The 19,230-nt window shown below is 43.3% G+C and overlaps 1 protein-coding gene across 3 annotated transcripts in view; it reads right to left on the minus strand.

Annotated features, from left to right (window-relative positions):
* The window catches only part of MAN2A2 (mannosidase alpha class 2A member 2), a 185,109-nt gene that overhangs the window by 92,638 nt on the left and 73,241 nt on the right, over positions 1–19,230 (minus strand). For 2 of the 3 annotated variants that reach the window (XM_040342482.1, XM_040342484.1), the window contains exons 2-3: positions 4,603–4,757; positions 300–557 (exon numbers count right to left, since the gene is read on the minus strand). In XM_040342482.1, the coding sequence (XP_040198416.1) occupies positions 300–557; positions 4,603–4,734 (390 nt within the window). In that variant the 5' untranslated portion in view covers positions 4,735–4,757. Of the gene's footprint in view, positions 1–299; positions 558–4,602; positions 4,758–4,888; positions 5,018–19,230 lie in introns of those variants that run through there. The other variant, XM_040342483.1, reaches the window with a different exon arrangement.

The raw sequence follows: 19,230 nt of genomic DNA on the forward strand, positions 1-19,230 counted from the left end.
AAAAATTGCAGAAAATAAATATCCCAGAGGTGATCAAATACCACCAAAAGAAAGCTCTATTTGTGGGTACAAAATGATAAAAATTTAGTTTGGGTACAGTGTAGCATGACCGCGCAATTGTCATTCAAAGTGCAACAGCGCTGAAAGCTAAAAATTGGTCTGGGCGGGAAGGTGTATAAGTGCCCTGTATGGAAGTGGTTAAAAACGAAGGGAACTGGTTATTTTCAAAGTATGCATGTTTTTCTCATTAAAAAGAACAATATAAAATAAATATATTTCCCAACTTTTGCAAACTTTACCTGTAAATCTGTTTTCTTGCCTTTACTTGTTACAGCAAACTGACAGTCCTGTGGTGATATAGAATAGAAGCTAGGCCGAGGGTCTGGTGGAATGACCCAACTCCCATTAGACGTGTGATACGGGATCAGGATTGGTTGTCCATCTGCATTTGCTGTTAACTCTAGAACGGAATCCTTAATGTGACTGATGATTTCATGGTTCTCCTCCAGGAGCTGCTCCAGTTGCTCTATCCGGTTCTGCAGGACAGAAATCTGGCTCTAGATTTGGGGAAAACGGGCAAAATGTTTAAACAGTTCTAACTGATAATGCTTTTGAAGAATCTTGAAAGGAGCCAAGTCCTAAATACATAAAAAATACAGCAAATATCATGGAAACAAAAGGGATCCTTGTTAAAAGACAAGAAAAAAGCTGGCCCATACATGGGTAAAAATTCGGCCAGTTCAGCAGGGAAAAGGCCAAGAATCAATCCATCTATGGGCAAGCTAATTGCACCAAAGTCAATCCATTTTTTTTTTACATGCGATTACAGCTGCCAGCTATAGTTGCTAGCAGTAATCATTGTGTTCTGCCAGCCAGGAATGCATCCCGTGCCAGAAGAACACAATTGCACTGCGGGAGGCATTCCCCCCTCAACACTATGTGCTGAGAGGGGAATCGAGCAATTTTCTTTCCCTCCACCCATAGTGGAAGGAAAGACAATCAAATCATCTGCAGGCTCCTTCAAAAAGGAGAAATATGGCCAAAGCTATTTTGGTTGTACTTCCCCTATGGATCACAGGAGTGCAGTTCGTTTCCGCACTCCTGTGACTCATTTTCAGCCAACAGTGGGCAAAAGCCGGTCGTAGGCTCAGGAAAAATCACAACTTTAAAGTCGAGATTCACCAAGATGCCTGGACCAGAAGCCGGCTCAGCCTCTTTGCAAGTCGCTGTGAGCCTGAGCCAGTCATTCCTGCCCCCCTCCACAGCCTAGCGATCCAGTGAGCGCTGGAGGGGGAAGAGCAGGCTGAAGACAGAGAGCAGAGCAATCAGTGGTGTTTGGTCGCTCAGTTCTTGGCCTTAGAGGCAGCAGGGGACCTCTGCCGCTGGAATCAGTGCTGCACCCATCTAGGGGAGTATGATTATTATTATTTTTTTTAATTTATACTTCGTTTAGGCTGTACAATGGATAACCTATAACAGCCTCTCTCACGCAGGTTTCAGTGTAGCCCTAAAAGTTCAAGAAGTTTCAAATAATTTCCATTGAACTTTTACATTACTACAACATCCTGCGAGGTGCAGACATACAAAATTAGCAGGGGTGGAAAGCAGAAAGTTATTAAATGTAAGGTTATTAAATTGGATCATGCTCTGCTGGTGTTTTTTGCCTTCTTCTGAATCAACTGTGGGTATGGAGTTGGGTGTATGGGATTGCATTGTGTTTTTTATTTTGTTTATTTATTTATTTATTTTATTTTTATTTTTTTTGTGGTTGAACTGGATGGACTTGTGTCTTTTTTCAACCTGACTAACTATGTAACTATTACAAGGTTGCTCCATTAGAAAGGTTGAGAAAGGCTGCTTTGAACAGTTCTTCTGCACTGGGAAAAACATTTATTCCTATGTGGAATCGTTTCCAAAACAGATAATGATGCAGAGGCAGAAAGTAGATAATGACAATAAGAGGACATTACCACAACTCTCGCTGCCCAGTTTCAGTTTGCCATGAGCATATTACAAGCAAGTGCCTATATACTTTTTTTTTTTTAATGACCAGATTGTCAGTTTTAATAGATGAAGTTTGTAAGACACAGAATTTTTTCTGTGACCCAGTACTCCTAAAACCCAGCATCAGCTAGAAGTCTGCATTGCTGGCATTTATCCCAGGGTGCATACTGCCCTAAACATTAGTACCACTCAGTACACCACCCAGCCATATCCGAGTCTCAGAGTTTTACAGGCTGCCAGCAAGGAGGTTGGATGGTGCATCTGTGCCTTCCACCCCACGATAATGCTGGAATCTCATGCACAGGGCCATTAAACACGTACTGTGCATGCAGCTCTATTTCTTTGAACCCTAGTTGATGTTGCAGATCTATGACCAGCACCTGTTGGGTCTAAACTGCATATTTAAAAAGGACAACCCTAGCCTCATGTATGCAGAAATACAAAGGAATTGCATTGCCTATATAAGCGTTTGTTACCCAAACACTTCATATTCCTGATTTGTGCCTACTGTACCATGTACTTGTATGAGAAAGTATCCCGTTCTCTTTGTATTGTTTCCTTTACGTGAAATCCCTGGTGTTCCTTCTAGTCCCCTTGCTTTTCTATTAAAAAATTGACCACACCAAGCAGGAGTACAACTTGGTCAGTTCTCTAGCTGGGCTGTGAACTCCGCCTGCTCTCCAACAATCAGACTTGTCCTGACACTCCCCCGCTGCCCAGCCTATTAACTGCAAAACTGTGTGCTGCTGCCTCCCCCAGCTCTTATGCAGCTGAGAACAGAGGGAATGTGATCACTTTTAAAAAAAAAAAAGGGAAGAAAGGCATTTATGATTTTTTTTTTTTAGCTATATCTACATACAAAAATGTTTTGCCTTTCATTTCCATTTTAAACTGAATGGGGCGTTTTAGGCCTCATTCACACGAGGAGGACTCCGTTGCTACAGAGTACGCCTGCTCCCACCAGCTCAACGGGAGATCAGTCCGCAGAGCCGACGGATGACAAGCTCCTCTCTGCTCACTGAGCGGGGAGGGGCTTGTCGGGCGCCGCTGTCTCCTATGGAGCGATCTGATGAAAACGGACAGCATGTCTGTTTTCATCAAATCTTGCCCGATTCGGTCCGCCATGGACGGATGGGGACGTACCCCCAATACATCTGTTTTTAGCGGATCGGATAGGGTTGGATGTCAGCGGACATGTCTCCGCCGACATCCGACGCTCCATAGGGATGCATGGAGCGGCCATTTAGGTCCGCCGTCAAAACTGACAGGCGGACCCGAACGGTCCATCCGTGTGAATGAGGCCTTACAAGGCGATAGTTTACAATCACTTCTTTCTTTGATTTTTAATGAACTATACTCGAGAAAGATGAATCCGATTGTCTTGGGTAACATACAATTGTTTCTCCAGACAGAGGATACTGTGAAAACAAAGTAAAATTCAAAAAAGGACCTCTATGCATAATGTGAAAATGTTAGGAAAGTAAATATTTGAAACTGCTATAAAACACAAAAAAATAATAATAATTGTACCTACAATACCGTAGCTATGACTGAACTTGCACAGAATATGGAATACCTGATATTTGTGTAACTTTGCTTTACAGCAGTTGCTTCATTAAGGATATAGCAAAATAAGAGCTGGCAGCTGTAGCCAAATACACCTTTAGGCACCACAAAGCGCCAAACAGTACCGTTTCTTCCCCAACCCAACATGACAGTGACCTATTGCCAGCCCCAGGGCTGAGAAGAGGATGCCCGACCATCTCGAGGTACACGTGACACCTTATGGTACCCTGCTGTCCAGAAGTAAAGGGTCTCTTTACCAAAGTCTGTTCGTTGGAAAAAAATCTTATCTCCAATATAACCTCATTTTTTTATATCTTTCAATTTTTCAGAGCATATTTACTTGAGACTTTATTAAAACCTCTTTTTATAAACCATTTTATAAAAAGAATGAAATTTATGTACAGCGTTTTTTTAATACCCTATTGAAAAAAAAAAACACATTCAGCAGACAAACCTTGCTTTATGGAAGCAATTTCTCTTTGAAAGTGCAATGCAGGAGTAAAAAACATTTACGGTCCTCCAACTGCACCCCATACCAAATCTTAATTGCTGTTATCAAGTATGAAACTTCTGGATTGAGGCTTCTCTTATCGTACAATAAGAAAAGGAGGTCAGGCAGAGGTGTATGGGGAAAAACAGGCATTATGTAAGAGAACACACACATCACAGAAGAAAATGTGTCACTGCTCCATGAAAATGAAATATGGAGATTAGAAGCTGTTTTAAGTGGAAACAGTGAAGGTCACAAATGCATCATTTCCAAAAGCTTGCCTAGACTCTTACAGAGATGCTACGAGGCGAATGCAATTATAAAGAGTTCCAAATTCATGCTACAGTGTAAATATTTTATAGCTGTATAATGCAGAATATATAAATAGGCATTGCCATAGGAGGAGGGCATTTTAGGAGAGGCTGAAAGAATATCCCCGTCATAGCTCCATAAGCAGCTGACCTTCATTCATTCTCTAAAAGTCTTTCATGCATTTATGTGGTAACATTTAATGGCTAAGCAGTGATCAGATCTCTTCGTACCCTGGGAAAGTTGCCTCCGTTCTGTCTCCTGGGAGGGTCGTGTTGCACCTTGTCCAGCATAAGATACAAAGAGAAGACGGCCACGCAAAAGATGGCCGCTCCACACACAGTAACCTGCTTCTTCAGTTTCATCCCTGGGAGCTCAAGGAACAGACCTGAAATAGATCACAATAAACGGGAGATGCATTAAAAACCTTCCCAACCGCGTCTTTTTTTCCACAAAACCTTAGCTATTCAAATTGTTCTGCAGTGAATTCAGCTCATTTAAAGTGCTCCTGTCACCTACAGGAAAATAAGCTGCAGCTCAAAGCCCGCAAGTCTCTGTGGTTTCAGGTGCCGGCCGATGAAGATCGTCAATACTCCCCACATGGAACAAACAAGTCGGCCGAACTCCAATGACATCAGCTTTCACAAAGCTTTATCATTCCAGGACTCTTCCTATGATCTAGTACTGCAATAATAAAGCATTGAAGGCTGGTGTCATTGGCAGTGGGACAACTTGTTCACACCTTCAGATAACACACAGATAGACCTTTCTAAAAGTCCAAAGGGTATTTTTGTTTTTTGTTGTGTGTATTGATAAGGTCTATAGGTATGCTCTTCGAAAGAATAAATGAACAACCTGTTTAACTAGCAAGGCTCTTGGGTGAAGAAATGGGAAGGAGTGCCTAAATTCGGGGTAAACCCGTATGTCGCGTCATTAGTGCAGAGCATGCATTGGGCATATTCTGGGCTCCACTGGGCAGAAAAGGAGAATATAAAAACACAAGGTTCATTAAGCTATGGACAATGATTTGAAATGAGGACAGTTATTTCCAGCAACAAGGCCTGAAACAAAAAGTCACATGGCTAAAACTATATTACATATGCGTTCTAGCTTAAGTATATTGAGCCCACTGTCTTTCAGATAGTCTTTTTAGCCATGTGATATTTGCGATTTCATTGTGATGCTGAAAAGGTCACAAGTAATTCCACAGTTGTTTACAAAGTCCATGGTTTCCTTGATTTTTTCAGTTTTTCTCTTGCATCACTTAGGCACGGCTCACACTGATGCAACAACCGCTCTGACTTCGGAGCACTTGTTGCACCAGAAGTCGGACCCCATTCTGTGCAATAGAACCGTTCTAGTCGTTGCGACTTGAGTTGCTCCGACTTAGGAAAAGGTTCCTGCACTACTTTTGGATTGAGACATTGGTATGACTTACACCGACTTCCGTTAACCACTTAACCCCCGGACCATATTGCTGCCCAAAGACCAGAGCACTTTTTGCGATTCGGGACTGCGCCGCTTTAACTGACAATTGCGCGGTCGTGCAAAAGTGGCTCCCAAACAAAATTGGCGTCCTTTTTTCCCCAAAAATAGAGCTTTCTTTTGGTGGTATTTGATCACCTCTGCGGTTTTTATTTTTTGCGCTATAAACAAAAATAGAAGCATTTACTTTTTGCTGTAATAAATATCCCCCAAAAATATATAAAAAAAATATATTTTTTTCCTCAGTTTAGGACAATACGTATTCTTCTACATATTTTTCTAAAAAAAAAAAAAAAATTGCAATAAGCGTTTATTGATTGGTTTGCGCAAAAGTTATAGCGTTTACAAAATAGGGGGTATTTTTATGGCATTTTTATTATTTATTTTTTTTACTAGTAATGGCGGCGATCAGCGTTTTTTTTTTGGCATTTTTATAGCGATCAGTGCTATAAAAATGCATTGGATTACTATAAAAATGCCACTGGCAGTGAAGGGGTTAACACTAGGGGGGCGGGGAAGGGGTTAAGTATGTCCCTGGGTGTGTTCTTACTGTGGGGGGGGGGGGGGGGGGCCTCACTAGGTGAAACACTGATCCTCTGTTCATACATTGTATGAACAGAAGATCAGCATTTCCCCCCCTGACAGGACCGGGAGCTGTGTGTTTACACACACAGCTCCCGGTCTCCGCTCTGTAACGAGCAATCGCGGATGCCCGCACGCACGGGAGTCGGGGGCGAGCGCGCCTCCGGCGGCGCGCACGCGCCCCTAGTGGCCGCTCAAAGACCCGCCGTATAGCTACGGGCTCTCGCCCAGGAGAGCCGACCTGTCGCCGTAGAATGACGGCGGCTGGTCGGCAAGTAGTTAAAGAAGTTGCATGCAAGTCATGCCGATGTCGCGCTGGGATTATGACTTTGAAGTCGTGGGCAGTGTGAACCCGGGCAAAAACATGCTATGATCCCTGTAAACATCCCTTGTAATAAAAAAAAAAAAGAATGACAGGTTCTCTTAAATAGGAGATCTGGGGGTCAAAAAGACCTCAGATCTCATATTTAGACTAAAATGCAAAAAAAAAAAAAAAATTATAAAAAAAAAAAAAAAAAAAGTCATTTGAAAAAATTACAACAATAAAATGTCCCTTTAAAAAGCATGGGCGGAAGTGACGTTTTGACGCCGCTTCCGTCCTGCCCTGCTATGTAGACAGGTGGGGGCCATCTTGCCCTCACTCGTATCCCAGCCAAGCAGGAGGAAGGATCTCCGCTGCCGATGGCTCCGGTAAGCGGCGGAGGGCGCGGGAGAGGAGGGGCCCTCTCCCGCAGCCGATAACGGTGATCTCGCATGGAATCCGCCGCGGAGACCACCGTTATCGTTTAGAGGACCGCTCACTAAAAAGATGGATATCTTGGTTGTGGCAGCGGCTGCTGCCGTTACCTAGATATCCATCTTTAAAGAAATGATGTATATATACAGTGAGGGGTCCAACCACAAGCGGAGTTCCAACCACAATTAGCATTTTTTTAAATGTATGTCCTTTCATTCTGCGTTTTTATAATATAAATCCGGTCACTTACTATTTTACAATCCGCCGCCGATCCGCATAGATATTCAAAAAAGATAGTTTATAAAACTATATCTACACCATTGTCATTTTGCTTGTGGGCATTGTGAAGCCTACAGGCACTTACTTCCTGGAAGCCTTGGATGGGGAGTGATAATTGGACAGCGCACTGCATCCTGGGAAATGATGACACACATTTCCCAGGAGCATTAGAGGGAGATGATGTCAGAATCCTAGGTGGTTTCAAAGGCAGATTTCGTGGGACCGCATAGCAACAGGCATTTCCAGATGAGTAAAAAAAAATTAAATTTTCCTTTTTTTTTTCTTTTTTAGTCGTAAGCTACAGTTTAAAGCAAAATTGTTTTTTGATGGAACCTCCACTTTAAGTGGTTAATCATTTTCCTTTGTTTTTAACTGATGCACATGAAATATGGGCATCAGTTATTTCACCTTATTGGAACTATTACTTCATATTGCTTTGACAACTGATGTCAAATTGTGACAAAATTGGCATTAGCAACTATTTGGGATTTAGTTACCACAAAGTTAAAATATGTTTGATTTGGTGTATCCATTATTCTACCATTGAAACTTGCATTATATATAAAAAAAAATAAAAAAAAAAAAAATAAAACACATTCTGTTTTATTTACCCATCAAAATCTATCATTTTGACAACACATTAGCTTTTTTTTTTTTGTTAACTGCTCTTAGTATTTACCATTACAGAGGGGAGTGGGTGGGGAAGGATTAAGTGCACAGACGATTTTTTTTTTGCTTGTTTTTTGTTCTTTAGTTCGGTGTATTGTGTAATGTGAAAAACTGCACTTACAAGTAAATTGAAAAAAGTACTTACCATTACCTACAGCCAGTCATGTAATCAAAGACATTTCCAAGTATGACTTAAATTGAACCCTTTGCTTTGTCTATTCAGGGCAAAGCTACTAGGTGAAAGCCCCCAAAGCCACAAGAACTTAGGTAAACCCAACATTTCATATTCCTGATATGTGCCTGCTGTATCATGTATTTGTATGAAAAAGTCTCGTTCTCTTTGTATTGATTCCTTTGTGTCAAATCACTGGCATTCCTGCCAGTCCCTCTGCTATCCTATCAAAAACTGACCATACCAAGCAGCAGAACACAGTGGTCAGTTCTCTAGCTGTGCTGGGAACTCAGCCTGCTCTCCTCCAATGATCAGTCTTGTCCTGGCACGCTCTCCCTGCACAGCCTTTCACTGGGAAAGATCAGTGTACTGCCGTTTCTCTTTCCCCAACTATTATGCAACTGAGAACAGAGGGAATGTGATCACCAATATAAAAAAGGGGAATAAAAGGCATTTATCAATGTTTTGCCCTTTATTTCTATTTTAAACTGAATGGGTTGTTTTACAAGGTGATCTTTTACAAATCGCATTAAAGCAGAGTTCCGCCAAAATTTCTTATTTTTTTAAAGTCAGCAGCTACAAATTCTGCAGCTGCTGACTTTTAATATAAGAACACTTACCTGTCCAGGGCACCCATGATGTTGGCACCCAAAGCCGATCTGTCCCTCGGCTCTTGGGTGGAGGCGCCTCCATTTCGGGTAAGGGAATCAGGAAGTGAAGCTTTGCAACTTCACACTACACGATCCCACGGGTCCCTGCTGTCTTCTGGGACCATGGCATATATCGCCGGATACTGTGGCTATCTATGCCCGGAAGTGGGAGCAAATACCTGGATTACACGGGTATCTGCTCCCCCCTGAAAGGTACCAAATGCGACACCGGAGGGGGGATTCCAAAGAGCGGACGTTAATTTTTTTGGGTGGAACTCTGCTTTAGGTAGGACATACATGGATCATTATTAGGCTGGTTCAGCAGGGCCTGGCCTAATTTCGATCTATGCATGGGCAGATCGACTTCTGTACAAATGCTCTGTTGGAAACTTTCCGCTCAATCAGAAGGAATGATCTATGCGCTGCCTTACCCTTTATTTCCTTGCACAAAAAGGGAAGTGATCTACCCAGTACTTCCTGGTATGGTGGGGTGTTTATGTTACTGGTCGCTCATACACCCAGCACAGTTACATGTGGACGGAGAAAGGTCTTCAGTCCTAAAGCAAGCTTCAATTCACAACTTCACTACCAAGAACTGAGCGCCCCCCCCCCCGTTCCCCCCACAGACTCTCTACCTTATTACTGGTTACTTCTGCGATCAAAACCCAACCATGGCACCATCTGCCTTGAGTTTGCATGTTCTCCCTGTGCCTGCGTGGGTTTTCTCCAGGTACTCCAGTTTCCTCCCACACTCCAAAAGACATGCTGGTAAGTTAATTGGCTCCTGTCTAAATTGGAGCCAGTATGTGTATGCATACAGGCATACCCCACATTTAAATACACAACGGGACCAGAGCATGTATGTAAAACGAAAATGTACTTAAAGTGAAACAATACCCTTTTTCACTTCTAGGGTGTAGTGGAGCTGTAGTTGAGGTCTCAGGGGCTGTAGTGGGGGTGTCAGGGGCACACTGGAACAGGGTGGGGTATGCTCTCGGAGCTTCAGCTCCTTCTACTGCGGCTGCAAAATGTCCGTACAGTACTTGTAAGGCACTTTACATACACTCGCGAGTAAGGACATACCTGCGAGTGTATGTAAAGTGAGTGTACTTAAAGCGGGAGTTCACCCATTTAATAAATTTTTTTTTTTCTTCCCCTAGATTCCTGCTCGTTCGGTCTAGGGGAATCGGCTATTTGTATTAAAATATGAGCAGTACTTACCCGTTTTCGAGCTGCATCTTCTTCCGTCGCTTCCGGGTATGGGTCTTCGGGAGCGGGCGTTCCTTCTTGATTGACAGGCTTCCGAGAGGCTTCCGACGGTCGCATCCATCGCGTCACTCGTAGCCGAAAGAAGCCGAACGTCGGTGCGGCTCTATACTGCGCCTGCGCACCGACGTTCGGCTTCTTTCGGAAAATCGTGACGCGATGGATGCGACCGTCGGAAGCCTCTCGGAAGACTGTCAATCAAGAAGGAACGCCCATTCCCGCAGCCCATACCCGGAAGCGACGGAGAGGATGCATCTCGTAAACGGGTAAGTACTGCTCATATTTTAAAACAAATAGCCGATTCCCCTAGACAAAACGAGCATCCATCTAAGGGGAAAAAGTGCCCTCTAAGGGTGAACCCCCGCTTTAAAGCGAGGTTAGCCTGTATATGCAAGTTAGGGACCCAAGTTTGAGGGCAGGGACTGATGTGAATGTACAATATATACGTAAAATGCTGTGTAAATTGATAGCTATATAAAAATACCTGTAATAAAGAAATAAAATACATTTAACTGCTGCTTTAAATATGCTAGCCCGCTTTTTGCTTTTATTTTCTATTTGCAGTAGACCTCATCTATAGGCTTTTAAAAGTAGTTCTAAAAGAGCAAAACTTTTTTTTACCTTAATGCATTCAGATAAACCTCTGTGCAGCTCCCCCCCCCCCCCCCCCAGCCCCTCTAATACCCAAGCCCAATCTTAATCCAGCAATGTGTACAAGAGCAGCAGCTTAGTTCTCTCTCCCCTCACTCAACCATTGGCTCCTGCTGCTGTCACAGCCAGTAAGGAGACAACAGGGGGGCGGGGCCAAGCCACGCTGTGTGTATCAATTAACACACAGAGCACAGCTCGGAAGCAAGCCTGACACTTGTGCCCCCATAGTGGGAGGCTTGTTATGAGGGCTGGTTTATATATATATATATATATATATATATACATACATATATATATATATATATATATATATATATATATATATATATATATATATATATACATACATATACACACACACACACACACACACACACACACACACACACACACACACACATATATATATATATATATATATATATATATATATATACACACACACACATATATATACACACATATGTATACACACACACATATATATTACACATACATACTTTAGAATCACTTTAATTTTAAAACCTTTCTAATCCTATTCTAATAGATATCTGGTACAACCCACACCTTGGCCCATACGCAAATCCCAGCAGTAAGGTAAAGGTTCAAATAACAAATATAGTGATACACTGAAGTCCAAACATTTATGCACTTGTCATTCACCGGTCAATGTCAGAACTACTTATGTGATGTAACTGGTAATTTTAAAGTGATTATAAACCCTTACTTATACCTAGTGAAGTGACTGGTGTCAGTGATAAACAGAGGTAAAAACAAATCCTCCTACATAGGTTGTACCGGTTTATCTGCAGCTATTTGCCTCTACATCCATGTGAAACACAGATGAAAAGGCGTTTTTTTTTTTTATACAGACTCAAATCAGGAGGCGGGAGCTGCAGTTACACACTGTACAGGAGCTTTGAGAGCCGATTGGAGGGAAACCTCCTCATGCAGCACATAGGAACAGAGCTGAGGCTGTCAATCAGCTGGAGGTCCCTCTCCTCTGTCACCTTTTTTTCTCTTGGTGTCAGGAAAACTTGTCAGAAGTGACTCATGCTGATAGCAGAGGAACTAGAAAGGAGAGAGAAATTACACTTAGGGGTTGATTTTCAAAAAATAAAGAGAAGAATCAGGTGCAGCTGTGCTTAGTAGCCAATCAGCTTCCAACTTTAGCTTGTTCAATTAAGAAAAACCCCTGGAAGTATTGGCTTCTATGCAGAGCTGCAGCAGATTTTGCACTCTAGACTTACTAAATAAACCCCTTAGGCCCCTTTCAGGCTCTGTTCATACATGCTGCGGCCGCGGCTCACTGCAGGGGGTTTGATGCGTCCCTGTTCAACAATTCAGGTGCAATTTTTTTCCTGAATTCGGACAGGACCCTTTACAAATGCGGACCGCAACCATTTATCAAGAGCCGGTCACACTCTCCTGCGAATTGGATGCAGGGAAATCCACATCCAATTAGCATATATGTGAACCCAGCCTCACACCGGCTGTCAGATCAGGTCTGTCTGTCAGTTCTTCAGGTGGCCCTGATCAGACCCTGCAGTCTCTTCTATGGGAGCAGAAGATGTCAGTGGACACATGTCGCCATCCTATCCTGTCTGCCAAACACAGACGGATGGTGGTCCTATTCCCCCCACCTGTCTGGCGGATCAGATGAAAAAACGGGCAGGCAGGGCCGGCCTTTGGGGTGTGTGAGCTGTGCAGCCGCACAGGGCGCCATGGGCAACAGGGGCGCCGTGCGGCCACCCAGAGGCGTACTAAGGGGGGGGTGAGCCACACACTGGGGGGGGGGGTGTCAGACTGGCACCCCCCTGTGCGATTGTATTACATCCGCGGTGGCATTTTTTTCCTCTTTGTGTATGTTTAGGTGACCAGGGGGCGAGGGGTGAAGATGGGGGGGGGGTGCCACAGGATTAGCTCGCACAGGGCGCCTGAACATCTAAGGCCGGCCCTGAGGGCAAGCATTCCGTTTCCATCCAATTGCCCCAAAGAGGAGAGCGGCACTGCGCCCGTGTGTGTTCTGCATAAGTGGACCTGTCATCCATCTGCTCAGTGGGAATCAGCAGTGAGATCTCTGCAGAGCAAGCAGGTTCCGCTCAGCGGAGGCATTTGTGTAAAAGGGGCCTTAGTGCTTTGAAGAGGGGGCAAGCAGGGGTCAAGTCCTGGGGGAAAAAAAAGTGTGGGAACTCCCACCCAAGATCCACTCCCCCACCAAAAATAAATAAATGATATGCTCATATGCATAATTACTAAACCGCATGTTTTTTTTTTGCGGAGGTCTGCCGAAAGTTATTGCGGGATTTAGAAAGAAGCAAGTTCTTTCTAAATCCCGCTATAACTCGCGGCAGACCTCCGCAATGTCTCCTGGGAACAATGACAAAAGCTCCCAGGAGACATTGCAGCATCGAGGAAGTGACGGAATACCCGCACACTACCCGATGAATCCATATACAGGAAGCGGCCGGTAACAAAGGATTACTAAGGTTCGCCTGCCCCTGACAGTGACTCGAGCTGGGCATCGCCGCTTAGTGAAGGATTGGCTCGGGCGGCTCGGCTGCTCTAGTCCTGCAAAGGGAACCGAGTTCCTGCTGTGAAAAAAGTGCAGGAACTCCGTTCCCATGCGTTCCTGCAGGACTTGAGCCCTGGGGGCAAGTAAACACTATAGAAATGCCTGCTTTGTTCAGATTGCATGTCTAAGGTTAACAACCACTTTAAATAAGGTAGCCCTCTTTTTTTTAATATATATATATATATATATATATATATATATATATATATATATATATATATATATATATAAAGCTTTTCAGTTAAAAGCCTTTCTCATCCTATTATAAATGAGATTTGGTGCAACTCACACCTTGGCCCATAAGCAAATCCCAGCAGAACAGTTCCCCACACAAAATCTACAAAGATTAACATAATAAATATATTGCTTTAATAAATACATAAAAAATGTAGAATGAATTTTATACAGGTCCGTACTGGGCAGATTTATCTCTTCAATTTCCAGCAGAGCGTTAATGGCAGCCTAGGGACTGCGTTTCTCACCCGTTCAGTAATTAGAGTTTGTGGCGGGTAAAACTAATTTACTTGCTTAATTGTTTCTTTTTAAAACATGTGACCCTTGCAGAAGCGCAAATGCCCTCTCTGGAAATTGGACGCTCTTCATAGCACAATTTGCTTTTGCTTTAAAAACACACAAGACTCCTGAGCACAGCAGAACGCATCGCTCTCAGTTCAAACATCGCTTGTGTCCTACTTTGTTTAATCCCATGTTAATGACAGGCTGGGAGCGGGGGATATTTTTAGCTGGAGCCCCGGATCCGTGACAGAAACATATACTATACAAGACAAGGGCGCTGGCAAGACTAATACCAGCCGCAAACGGGGTGTAAAAGTCAAGATCATCTTAACAACATTAACATAAGCCAATGTAAAACAAAAAAGGGATCAAGGACCACGGGATAGGTAGACAACCACAACATTTCAGGCTCTTAAAGGGTCACTAAAGGAAAAAATTATTTTGCCTAAAATTAATGTCTGCAAGGTAGACAGACAGAATAGTGTAATGATTCTGTTAAAAAACGAGTAAATACCTATTAAATTCCTTCATCTATATCACCTCCGGCATTCTAGTTTCTGTTCTCTCATTCACTTCCTGGTTTGCATCGCTCGTTCATGTAAGAACTACATTTCCCAGTATGCATTGCGGCACGCCCAGTAATTCACACCTCCTTGAAGTCTCTAACACGTAGAGAGCGTCCTGCCACACAGATGTAGTTCCCAGGAGGGGGTGAGCACGTTACTGACCACCGCAGTAAAGCCTCCCGTCACGGTGGTGAGTAACAATCAGACAAGCAGGAAGTGAACAGAACAGAGAAGAAATAGAGCAACTTCTGAGAAAAAACGAACAATGAGGAAGTGAAAAGAGGAATGTCTGCAGGTAAAGGATGCTTATTATGAAAAAACATTTTTTTCCTTTACAACCCCTTCAAAGCTGATGGGCAGGTAAAAACGTTTATATGGAAACGGCTACCTGGCAAAGGTTTTGAAATAAAATTTAGCCCAACTTTTGATGCAGGGACTCCTGCCAAATATCACAGCCAGGATGGTGACCTTAACAACCCCGCCCCACAGCACTTAAGGGGATAACTTGGGTCTTCAACCAGTCAGAACTCTGAGTAATAAAAGAGCAGCAGAGCATTCATGTACTCTGTGGTCTCCCCTCCAGAAAGCACACACTCATATTGTTGACTGACAGCACTATTCAAAAGCAGCAGAGCCCCGATTAGCTGACACAGCTAATCTTTTCTCTCCCAGTCTGCCCCGCTGTGCATGAATTACAGCAGGCATCAACACACAGTCAAGATTTATGCTAGGTGTATTAACACACACACACACACACACACACACACACACACACACACACACACACACACATATATATATTTGCCAACGGAGTGGCTTTGTATTCATTAATACATCATTAACCACTTTCCCTCCAGAGCATTTTTTTGCACACATTAAAAAAAAAAAAATCAGCATTTTTGGCTACAAGATTACTCACCCCCCACCCCTGCCAAAAGAATGTATATTTTTTTTAAAAAAAGAAGGCCCTGTACGGCAGTGGACAAAAATTGAGAATGACACAAATATTACATTTTCACAAACTCTACTGCTTCAGCTATAATAATATTAGAAAATATAATATATCTCTATATCTCTATCTATCAGGGTTGCTCCTAAATTTACCTGCCAGGTATAGATACCTTGGCCCATTGTTAGGGATCAATTGATTTTACTCTGGGGCAGATCCACAGAGATCTGCACGGGCGCAGTGTATCAGAGATACACTACGCCGCCGTAACTTTCTCGGCTTTGGTTTGAATCCAGAAAGATTGCACGCCGAAAGTTACGGCGGCGTAGTGGATCTCAAGCGGCGTAATGGCACAAATTTCAAATTGGCGATCAGGGGGCGTGTTACATTTAAATGAAGCGCGTCCCCGCGCCGAATGAACTGCGCATGCGTCGTCCAGAAATATCCCGCCGTGCTTTGCGCGAAATGACGTTGCAACGACGTAATTTTTTTAAACTTAGACGTGACTTACGTCCATCCCTATTCACGGACGACTTACGCAAAAAAAAGAAAAAATTCTAAATCTAATTTCGACGCGGGAACGATGGCCATACTTAACATGGCAAGTCTATCTATACGCCACAAAATACCAGCTTTAATTATACGCCGGAAAAAGCCCACTACAGACGACGTTAGAAAATGCGACGGCCACGCGTACGTTCGTGGATCGTCGTAAATCGCTAATTTGCCTACCCGACGCGGAAAACAATGCAAACTCCACCCAGCGGGCGCCAAAGTATTGCATCTAAGACCCGAAGGCGTACAAAGCCGTACGCCTGTCGGATCTTACCCAGATGCCGTCGTATCTTGGTTTGAGGATTCAAACTAAAGATACGACGCTGGAAATTTGAAAGTACGCCGGAGTATCAGTAGATACGCCGGCATACTTGCTCTGTGGATCTGCCCCTCTGTCTAATTGCTGCACTTCTCTCTTATGCCGCTGGGTGGCCTGGTACCAGGTAGCATTAGATGCGAGAAGGGCAATGCAAGGTCAGATTATGGGTATATGGGGTATCCTAGCCAATGGGCAGAGGTTTTCTTAAATTCCTTAGCCTGCTGGTAGGACCTATATATTTGTGTGGAGTCAGGTGATCAGGGTTTGGTGCCCACTGGACGGCTGCTAGGCTGTCTGAGAGCCTATCCAGAAGCAAGAGAGCAGTGTAGGGCTGAGATTGCGGCTTGCAGTCCAACTAGAAGCGACAGTTCTGCCGGCTGGAGAACCTGTCAGAGGTAGAGGGGAAGCTGTCGTCACTAAGGGACCATCCACCTTATTACCAGGGACCACAGTGAGTAGCTGAAGTAAGTACCGGAGCGGTATTCTTACCAACCAGGGACTGTGAAGAAATCGGGAAACTTTAGCAGGGACCCAGCCAGCGGAGGTGACGCTTGAAGAGCAGCCTTGTGTGTCAAGCGAGGGACCGAACAGGCCAGTTGGGTGAAGCTCAAGAAGTATTTTGAGTGCCAAGCTAGGGACCCAGCAGAGAAAAGGGGGGCAAATACTTGAGTAAGATATTACAGTGAAGATTGGAGCAGCTCATGGGATTCAGTGGCAGTGAATCATCTAGTCTAGTGAGAGAGTTCTCTAATGGGAGTTCAGTGGGCTGAAGAACTACAAGAAGGTGTTTGTAGTGGAAGCGAAGCAGCTGTTACAACTTCTGTTAGAAACTGTTAAAGACTGTTACCATTGATACAGCATTCCTACACATGCAGATTTGGAGTCTTGCTGGATGCCTTTCCTAGCATGGCTGTCCTGTTGAAATCTCGGAGCCTGACAATTACCATTGCAACTACCTAAGGGTTATCCAGGCCCTAACCCGCTCTCCTAAAGTTCTGTTAAGACAAATAAAATCTCTTTTGCATTCAAGAAGTGTCTGGCGCCCAATCAATATACCTTGTACTGCACCCACTATGCCTTGCAACCCTCCATATACAGGAGGATGTCAGCTATCCCTGGCCCTGGAGGTTCTCAGACCGAAGGAGGCCTGGAACCTTGCTACAGTTATATCAATCTGTTTAGCCTATGCATCAAAAGGGTTGCTCTGGAGATCCTAGGAAGTTTGTTCGCCTAGATCAGGGGGTCTCCAAACTGTGGCCCGAGGGCCAGATGCGGCCCTTTGCTAGCCTTTATCCGGCCCTCGAGGCTTTATTCCTCCCACTGATATGAGGCACTATTCTTCCCACTGACTCCAACAAGGGGGCACTTTTTCTTCCACTGATACCAATAATGAGATATAATTACTCCTACTAATAGGGGCATTACTCCTTATCCTACTGATCGCAAACTATGAAGCCATATTTATTCTCACCAATGCTGGGCCCGGGGTTTTTTCTGCCCGCCACTGGCCACAATCCGGCCCTCCCAAAGGCTTAAGAACAATAAACTGGCCCTTCGTTTGTAAAGTTTGGAGACCCCTGGCCTAGATGAACTAAACAATTCCATTATGGAGCAGGCAAAGAAATTGTGACTGAACCCACACCAGGAAGATACAAAAATATATATATATAAAACTTTGGGCAAAAATTTAAATTTTTATGGAGTTAATTTAACCGGCAGCCATTTAGCCTTATGATAGTACTCATGTACTAACCAGGGACATAATAAAAGGAGACAGTAAAGTGATAGATTAGATCACCAGTCTGTTGCTGCTTCTTCCACTATCCAGTCCCAGGCCAAATGTGGCAGTGGACGTGGGGAGGATGCAAACAGTGCAAAACTGTAGCAGATTACCTGGGAGTTCAAATTCGCTGCAAGTTAAATTTTAAATCGGTGGTGGGAGAGGGCCCCTCCCGCCGGTCTCCATTGCCCTTTGCAGCCGGCAGCAGTGGAGTCGATCAGATCTATCTCTGTGTTAAGTATGGAGACGAGTGAGAGGGAAGATGGCCCCCACCTGTCGCCATACCATTGCAGGGAGGAAGCAAAGTTAAAACATCACTTCAGCCCATAGCTCTTAAAAAAAATTACCTTTTTTTTTTTTATAAAATTTTGTTCAAACAACAACATTTTGTTTTTTATTGCATTTTTGTGTAAATCTAAGATCCGATGTCTTTTGACCCCAGATCTCATATTTAAAAGAGGTCCTGTCATGCTTGTTTTCTATTACAAGACATGTTTACATTGCCTGTAATAGAAATAAAAGTGACACAATTTGACCACACGTGAGGTATCGCCACGATAGAGTGAGAGCAATAATTCTAGCCCTAGACCTCCTCTGTAAACACAGAACATGCATTCTGTAGAATTTTTTTAACGTCGCCTATGGTGATTAAGGGTAAAAAAAAAGTTTGCCACCATGCCACGAGCGGGCGCAATGTTGAAGTGCAACATGTTGGGTATCAATTTACTTGGCGTACCGTTATCTTTCACAATATATTAAAAAAAAAATAAAAAAAAAAATTGCTTACTTTACTGTTGTCTTAATGCAAAAAAAAAAAAAAGTGTATTTTTTTCCCAAAAAGTGCGCTTGCAAGACTGTTGCGAAAATACAGTGTGACAGAAAGCATTGCAATGACTGCCATTTTATTCTCTAGGAGAGAGAGATTATATATATATATATATATATATATAGATATATATATATAGATATAGAGATAGATAGATATAAAAACATATAAATATAAAAGAGAGAGAGAAAAAAATATATGTTTGGGGTTTTTTTTTTTTACTTGAAAAATAAAAAATTATAGCAACTTGTAAACACCAAATCTCAGAAAGAGGCACAGTCCTTA

Source organism: Rana temporaria, chromosome 3 (assembly GCF_905171775.1).
Source record: "Rana temporaria chromosome 3, aRanTem1.1, whole genome shotgun sequence".
NCBI lineage: Eukaryota > Metazoa > Chordata > Amphibia > Anura > Ranidae > Rana > Rana temporaria.